We start from the raw sequence: 7,741 nt of genomic DNA on the forward strand, positions 1-7,741 counted from the left end.
TTTATTATTACAAAAGATTTCTTCAGCTAACTGCTGACATCTCTAGGTATTAAACATGGGAACAGCAAACAAACCCCTCTAACATTATAGATTATTTAGGATCCCAGCTGGTGATTCAGGTAATTACAACTATATTTTTTTCCTTCCCATCCATTCACTTCCTTGACTTTTTTCCAAGCAAAGAAGGTACAGATGAGGAGCAGCAGCAGCTCCCAGCCCCACTGCTCACTGTGCCAGCTCCCCCAGGAGCAGCTGAGCACTGCATTACCCACACAGGGAGTCGTGTTCAATTCCAGGCACTCCTCACACATCCTGCTGTGCTGCCTGGCTTTTCAGAGTCTGAGTGAAGAGTTTCAGAGCACGCTGGCCACGCAGCCACCTCAAATGCTTTGGGGTAACAAAACATCTGCTCCTCCCCTGCTGTCAGCTGGTGCTCAGGAGATGCTCACAGCTCACGCAGTCACCAAGGTCAAGAACAGAAAAGTCCCAACAGACCTGCTGTGCTTCTTCAGTGATGATTCCCAGGCATTCCAGATGCATTTGTGTGCTGGGAATGATGACAGGATGCAGCACGTTTGTTGCCAGAGCCAGTCTACACGTTGGATTTGGGGGCAGAATTGAGGGGGATTTCTCTGAGTTCTATCCTCATGCAGAGGTACTCCCCTATGGCAGCCATCAGGGCTGTGCAGACGATGTGCACCAACCACCAGGTCAGGGTGGAGGGAAAGTGGGAATTATAAATCCAGCAGCCCAGGAGGTGGAAGAAGTGAACAGTGACTGTGAAATCCAAGCACTGCTTCCCCCGGCGGATGAAGTACAGCAACCCCAGAGCACTGCAAAAGGAAGAGCTCAATAAACAACCCCTGTGCCTGGAAAAGGGGACACGGAGCCACCAGGAGCTGTCACTTCCTCATTAGGGAGCTGCTTTACAGCCTCTTAAATCTTTTAAGGATTGGTTGTTTCTGACCTTGTTCCCAGCTGCTGCAGCAAAACTCAATTGCTTACAGCTTTCCAATCATCTGATGGCAGGAAATTAGCTTTTGGTTCAAAAATTCCTGCCTGGTGCTCTCCACAATCTGCCCTTGTAATCTTTGCCCAGTGGCAAAATACATTCTTGCTCACAGACCAGTGTTTGCTGTGCCCCATTAATTTTAACTTCCAGTAAATCCTCCAGCAGAAACAAATCTCATTCCCAGCTGGGAAACTGAGGCAGTGAAGTGAAACCACTTATCAAAGCTCCAGAAAGTCAGGAGTCAGCAGTTCCCAGCTGCCCTCTGCAGTTATGCTCAGCCAGGCACGGGGCTTGCAGGAAAGCTTTTGGAGAGGCAGTCATGCTGAATTCTCTTAGAAGTTTAACATAAAGTAAGAAGAAGTCAAAGGTGCTGCAGCTAACTGCTGACTTACCAGGTGAGTGCATTGAGGATGAAAGCCATCATGGAGAGCCTCCCCAGCAGGGTTGAGAAGCCTAAAATCTACACAGGACTGTTAGTAGGAACCCACAGCACAAATCCCAGCCCACAACACAAAACGTCCTCCTGGGGCCCTGCACTGAGTGTGAGCACTGACAGGAGCCTGAGCAGTTACTCCCAAGGGCTCTATCTCTGTCTGGGGGTACCTGAAGAAAAGGGACAGGTCTCTTTTTATACTGATGGGTACACCCTAAAGAGGGTGTGGAGTGGGAGGGGGTGTGTATCCACACAGGGTGTCTATCTCTATGCGGGGGGTACCTATTCGTCGAGGTCCTGTTCCTGTACCGGGGGTGCCACTTATCCAGAGGGAGGGGTTTGTCCCCACACCCACACTGCCCGGGGGTCTGGCTGTGCACCGGGGGGCACCGGGGGGAGGGTCTGCCTCTACACAGGGGTGCTCCTCACGGCGGGGACAGTCTCTAACACCGGGGAACACGTCCAGGGGAGGGGGTTCTACCTCCCCCAGGGGAGCCCCCGGGCAAGGCCCTCCCCGCCCCAGGGGCCTCTGCCTCGGGCGGCTCCTCGGGGCCCGCGCCCTCACCTCGTCGCTGAAGACCTGGTGAAGGGAGGGCCCGGTGCTGCCCAAGGTGCCGAGGAGGGCGAGCCAGAGCCCGAGGGAGCTGTAGTATCCGGCTTGTAGCAGCACCATCTGCGCCACGATCAGCGCCGGGTCCCACACGTAGCTGCGGAACTGCGCCGCCATCACCCGCCCGCCTCAGCGCGCCGGAAGTGCCGCCTGCCATCGGGTTGCAGCGCCCCCTCGCGCTTCGGAGGACCCCGCAACCTCTCGGGGGAACCGTGCCGACCCCCGCCCCGACGTAGCGGTCCCGGGGCTGTTCCCGGGGGTCCCGCCGTGCCTTACCGCCAGCCAGGTAAGCGCCCGGCCCGGCCCCGGAGAGCAGAGACCACCGGTTAAAATGGCTCGGTCCTTACGGGGCTGGGGGTGGCGGCTGGCGGGCTGTGCCGTGAGCACCGGGGCCAGGGCTGAGGGGGCTCCTGAGCGCTCCCGGGAGGCTGCGGAGGGCATGGGAGTGACGGGACGGGGACAGTTCCACCCTGCACCGACTGCCCCAGCCGCTCCCGGCTCCCTCGGGGCGGCTTTGGGCTCTCCAGCACCGTCCCCCCGGGGTTTGTGTCGGGGGGTTCGGCGGAGCGGCCGTCGCAAAAAACATAAGAGGTACCCGGCGGACAAGAAATGACTGTCCCGGGGAGGTTTCCTTTCATCCCCTCTGCTCAATTCCTGCCCCCCATCCGTGCCCACTGTAACCTGGGGCCACGGGGCACCGGGAGGATGCTCTGAGCCCCGGTGTGCCCGTACGTGTCGGATTTGGCTTCTGAGAGCTTTCTCCTGGTGCATGGAGGTTTCTTCTTCTAATGCCTCATGGAATGGCCATGTGCCAAAGTCCCTCCTGCTCCCTCTTGGCTGCAGGAGCTCGTTTGGTGGCCTCAAGAAACTTTCCTACTTGCTTGGCTTCAGGTGTGAGAATTGTCACCAGCTGAATGCCAAAATCCCCAAGGCTGGGCGGGACAACGGAGTCGTTTGGAGATAAGGTCTTCAGTGGAAAATGGAGAAGAAAAACCCCTGGGCTGCTCTGGCGGGTGAGGGAGTTGCCACAGAGCTCTTCTCACCTGGAAAAAAAGGGAGGAGGGGGAGCACAAAAGGGGGACCCAACTTTAATGGGAGGTGGTTGACTCAGCCGTGGGTGTGGAATATTTCAGGAACTCAGATTATGATCTCTGACTTTCGTGATGTTTTTTATCTTGTCCCCATATTGGAAGTTCCCTCTGCAGCTGTGCTGTGTGCTTTCCCTTCTTTGTTCTGTGGATGTCACTGTCAAGACAGGTTTGACACCTTTTCCTCCCTGATCCCAGACCTGCTGCTCCTAGAAAGGATTGTGCAAGGGCAGAGGCAGTGCTCAGCAGATGTGGACCCCTGCTGCTGAGTTCCAGCTTGGGCCTTCAGAGAATTTATCTCTGCAGAGGCTTTCCTGCCCTCACCAGTGATGAAATGAAAGGGGAAAATCCCAGCCCTATGGGGGTTGTCTGCTGCCAGCACATTGCTGAGCATAAATGGCAAGACTCGACACTTCCTCTGTTAGCTCTTTAGTAGAAATTGGTTTCCTTTCCTCAAACCTGCTGCTCTTCACTCTCTGAGGTGCTCAAGCCACCACCTAGGCACTAATTTTCACTAACCCATTTCTTTTTCAAGCTTTATGGCATGAACTTCCCTTTGCCACGCAAAATTTTGGTTGTTTAGTCATAGCCAGCAAAAACTCCAAGGTGGTGTAAGGCAGGAGTGTTGTTTTAGCTGCTGGGTGTTTCTCCACAGCCAGACTGATCAGCAGCATTACATCTGATCTATCCAATAGTTCCTGGGATCACAAGATGGGAGGTATGCTTTTGAGTTCCTTCCAAATTCGAGTCTCCTCCCTGCTTGGTTGCTGCCCAGTGGCTCAAGTCCTGGCCCTGGTGTGAGCTGAGGCTCCCTCCTGCCCCGTGTGGGCTATGCAGGTCAAACAGAGGCAGTGAAGCTCTGTGACACAAAGACATTTGTGCTGCAGCCTGGATTGGGAATTAATTTCCTGGCTGGCTTCATGCTGACACCTTGAATGGTCACCTCTGCTTGGCTGTGGTCCTGAATTCAGCTGTCCCTCCTCTCCTGGCTCCTCCAGCTTAGGGGACTGCATCCTTCTCCTGGAAGAGAGGGGGTTCTCCACATGGGGAGCCTCACCCTGCACCCCTGCTCTGTGGGAAGGGTTTAATGTGGACCTGGGGAGCAGAGGTTTTTGGGAAAATAAGTGGTGTTTTCAGTCTTCCTTTTCTTTGGTTCAAGTGGAGACAGCTGCAGAGGAAGTCTTAAAAAGGGAAAAAGGATGTTGAACTTTCTAGGGTACTCAAGTAGGTGCTGGTCATCTGGCTTCTGGTCAGGATGTCCTTTTTTAACTGACCGTTCTGTGTGTGACACCTACATGTCATGAAGAGCAGCAGGTGGAAGAAATGGCGATGTGCCCAGGACATAGCAGATGCCCTGAGAATGTACCCAGATCACATGCAACCACCATGCTCACTTCTTTATCAGGAGAGTGAAATAAGAATTCCCTGTTTAGCCAGGGATTTTTGTCTATAAGAAATGTCTGTATAGGATGGTATTGTTTTTCCTTCTCAAGAATTGTTGCCTGAAACAGGAAGATATTTATTTGGGTGATCCATATTTTACCATCTGGTGTACAAAGGGCAGTGCTGTCTGAATGGGCCTTTGCTGGCATTCACATCCCTCTCACCAAGCAGGTAGGATTTGTGCTAAGGTGACCTTTGCTAAAGGGTCAGTAAGACTAAGATTATACATTTTGAGGACAACTTGGTGTTAAGTAGCTCCAAATGTGGGATGAGAGTTTTCAGTACCTCCTCTCCCTCTACTCCCACAGCCTCCAGGTGTGTTTTTCCAAAGATCTCAGCATACTGAATGGACTTAGGGAGCTGAGAGTTTTTAAAACTTTACTTAAGCTTTCTTTGTGCTTGAGATCATGCTCTAGGCTTGTTTTAAAATCTGCTTTTGAGAACTGCATTGAGGACTCTTTTCCTGGGCATTTATGATCTCGGATTGTCTAAAGGGCTCTGTGTGTGGCCTTCTTAAGATTACCTTGACATTTCTTTGTGTGTCATGTAAAAACATGGTTTCTCCTCACCCTCCAAATGAATTGGATTTGGACACTCCTTTCTACTTCCATCACGTTTGTGTCACATCTTGGGAATTGGCAGATGTTTATTTTTATTTTCAGTGCAAGAGTTAGGTAACTGCAACAGTGGGTTGGGAACAATGGTGGCCAGCCTGCCTTATTTCTCTGCCAACTGTAATTTTTAAATGGAGAAAGGAACTGACACACCTTGAGTGTGGGAATTCATCACCCAGAACAAATGTGTGGCTCAACACGTGCCTTGTATTTCTTTTGCTTCTCTCACATGTAGTGAGGTTTCAAGAAAGTGCATTTCAGTTCTGCATTCTCACCCCACTTGTCCCGTTGCTCTTGGTGAGTGTCACATACCCACCATTTTCCTGCATTATTCCAGTGAGAGGAGAATGTCATTATTTTGAGAGGATAGTTGAAGGGCAAAATGAAGCAGGCTGAATCATATTATGATTTCCATGGCTGCCTTTCCTCCCCTGTGAATTCTCTTGAGTGCAGTCACAGAAAGTTTGTGTGCGTGAGGAAGTGCATCTACTCGATGCACTTTGAAAATGTCATCAGTAAAGTAATGCAATTTTTTTTCCTCCAGATTGGAAAATACATTAGGCCTGAGTTTAAGTTTCTGTTCTGTTCCCAGAAACCCAAGATTTGCATTGGTTTGCTTAAAGGATTGCATGTGCAGGTGTGACAACGTGCATGGTCCCTGGGCCAGGTAGGCAGCCTGGCTTCTCTCCTTTCTGCTAAAGCAGAACTTACCTAGGAGGGAAGATGGTGTCCTGTGCCATGCAGGGGCACTTTTTGGTGAAGGGGGTGTGCATTGAGGGGAATAACAACCAGGAGTATGCGTGTTGTGCTTGTCTGAAGAGGAAATGAACAGGCAAGTCAGCAGTGTTTGTAGCCACAATACAGGCAGCTGGTTTTGCAAGTGTCTTTGTGGCTGCCTTACCTGGAAGGAGGTGTAGAGGGGTCATGGCCACAGCCACACACATAGAGGTGCTGTTTAGAGAATTAGGGAGCAGTGGGGTGCTTCTGGCCACCTTGTGCTGCTGAGGCCGTCTCCTGACTGGGAGGTGTTGTTATGGGTTGACAGCTCTTGGCATGTTTGACCAAGCCCATGTTCTCTTGTTCTTCTCCATCTTCTGCTGCTCTCTGGAGCTGCACTCACCCTGGCCACACCAGGAGTGACTTTCATCAGCTCCTTTGTGTGATGAGGTGAAGGTAATCAGGAAGGGCAGAAACCCAGCCCACAGCTCAGATCCGTTCCTCGCTTCCTTGTTGGCACTGGATGCTGAGATGAACGAGAGGGTCACCAATAACTTTGCTGTCCTAAGCACAGAGGTCCATGTGCTACATCAGACTCCACCACAGACTCCTCTAGGCTGGTTCTTACCCTTACCTGGGTGTATGCTGTCTTCACATCCTATTTTACTTTTTTAAACTCTGAGTAGCACTTCTTGTCACTTCATATGAAGCCAGTCAGCTGTACAGCCAGTTCAGCATGGTGCTGCCAGAAGGTGTATGTAGACATGGCCCTAACAAACACTGAGGAGACCTCTTGACCTCAGCTCTAACCCTGTTCCTTTGTTCCCAAAGAACAGGCAGTTGGGAAGGCTGCTTCACCTTAAGGATCGTTTTTGCCTGAGGGTTAGCACGTTAAGATGAGACAGGCTACAGGGTCTCTTGGGATGACTTTGTAGAGCTGGAGCAGGCTGAGAACCAGATCTAACAGAGTTGGCAAATGTACCTGGCATGTGGGACCGTGGCACACGAGCTTTGGAGTCTGAGCATTGCTTCCCTATGAAGAAAATATTCTCTATAAACTGGAACCCAAGCACAGTGATGGGACAGCAGTGTGAATGGAGGACTGATGCAGACTGGTGGCTCAAGTGCACCTCAGGTTGCTAAGGGGCTGGAATGGAGACTTCTGAGCAAATTCTTATAATCAAAGTTATTAATGAGGGAAGAAAAACCCGAAATAGTTAAACTGTGCTGTTGTGTTTTTTCCCTTGGTTATCTGTGTGGGTTTTTGCACTTGCCATTTACAGAGAAAGGAGACGAAACGGTTTCGTTTTCCATCTCCAGCAAGCAGCCTGTGATGTAACACCCGCCTGATGACCGCAGCGATGTCGTTCGGGGCTTTCTGTAAACGTAAAGCTGTCACTTGTGGAATGCTGCGAAAGAGGATTACTTCGTGTCTGCTTCCCCCCGCCCCCCCTCTTCCCCTTCTTTCCTTCTCCTATCCCCCCTCCCCTTTTCCCCTTTCTCCTCCCCTTTTCCTTTTTTCCTCTCTTCCCCCCTTTCCCTTTTCCCTCTTTGCCCTTTTCCCTTTCTCCCCTCTTCCCCCCCCCCCCATAACCCATTGCCTCCCTCCACGCCGGCTCCAGAGGGGTTTCCGCCCCATTCCCCGCTTGCCCGGATTCCATAGCCGGTCTGAAGTCTTTAGGAAAATACCCGGGCACTGTCCCCACGTCCTTCTGCCGGCCTCCCAAGCCCTCCACCAGCCGGGCAGTGCGGGGCCGGGATAGTGCAGGGCGGGGGCTGTGCGGGGCGGGGGCATTCCCGGCGGGGCGGGGCGGGGGCGGCTCT

General features: G+C 52.1%; 1 protein-coding gene across 1 annotated transcript; it reads right to left on the reverse strand.

Moving 5' to 3' along the window:
• Positions 1-393: 393 nt before the first annotated feature.
• On the reverse strand, positions 394-2,198 carry SYS1 (SYS1 golgi trafficking protein). Its single transcript, XM_030463405.1, has 3 exons — positions 2,011-2,198; positions 1,405-1,472; positions 394-833 (listed from the first exon to the last, which is right to left on the reverse strand). Exons 1-3 carry the CDS (start codon positions 2,170-2,172, stop codon positions 593-595), a joined length of 471 nt encoding a protein of 156 aa, XP_030319265.1. The 5' UTR covers positions 2,173-2,198; the 3' UTR covers positions 394-592.
• Positions 2,199-7,741: the final 5,543 nt, after the last annotated feature.

Source organism: Calypte anna, chromosome 20, assembly GCF_003957555.1.
Source record: "Calypte anna isolate BGI_N300 chromosome 20, bCalAnn1_v1.p, whole genome shotgun sequence".
Lineage (NCBI taxonomy): Eukaryota > Metazoa > Chordata > Aves > Apodiformes > Trochilidae > Calypte > Calypte anna.

Coding starts and splice junctions, on each gene's coding strand:
- SYS1 (XM_030463405.1), bottom strand. CDS start 2,172: ATGGCGGCGCAGTTCCGCAGCTACGTGTGGGACCCGGCGCTGATCGTG. Junction 1,473..2,010: donor ACCAGGTCTTCAGCGACGAG/GTGAGGGCGCGG, acceptor AGTCCTGTGTAG/ATTTTAGGCTTCTCAACCCT. Junction 834..1,404: donor ATCCTCAATGCACTCACCTG/GTAAGTCAGCAG, acceptor TTCCTTTTGCAG/TGCTCTGGGGTTGCTGTACT.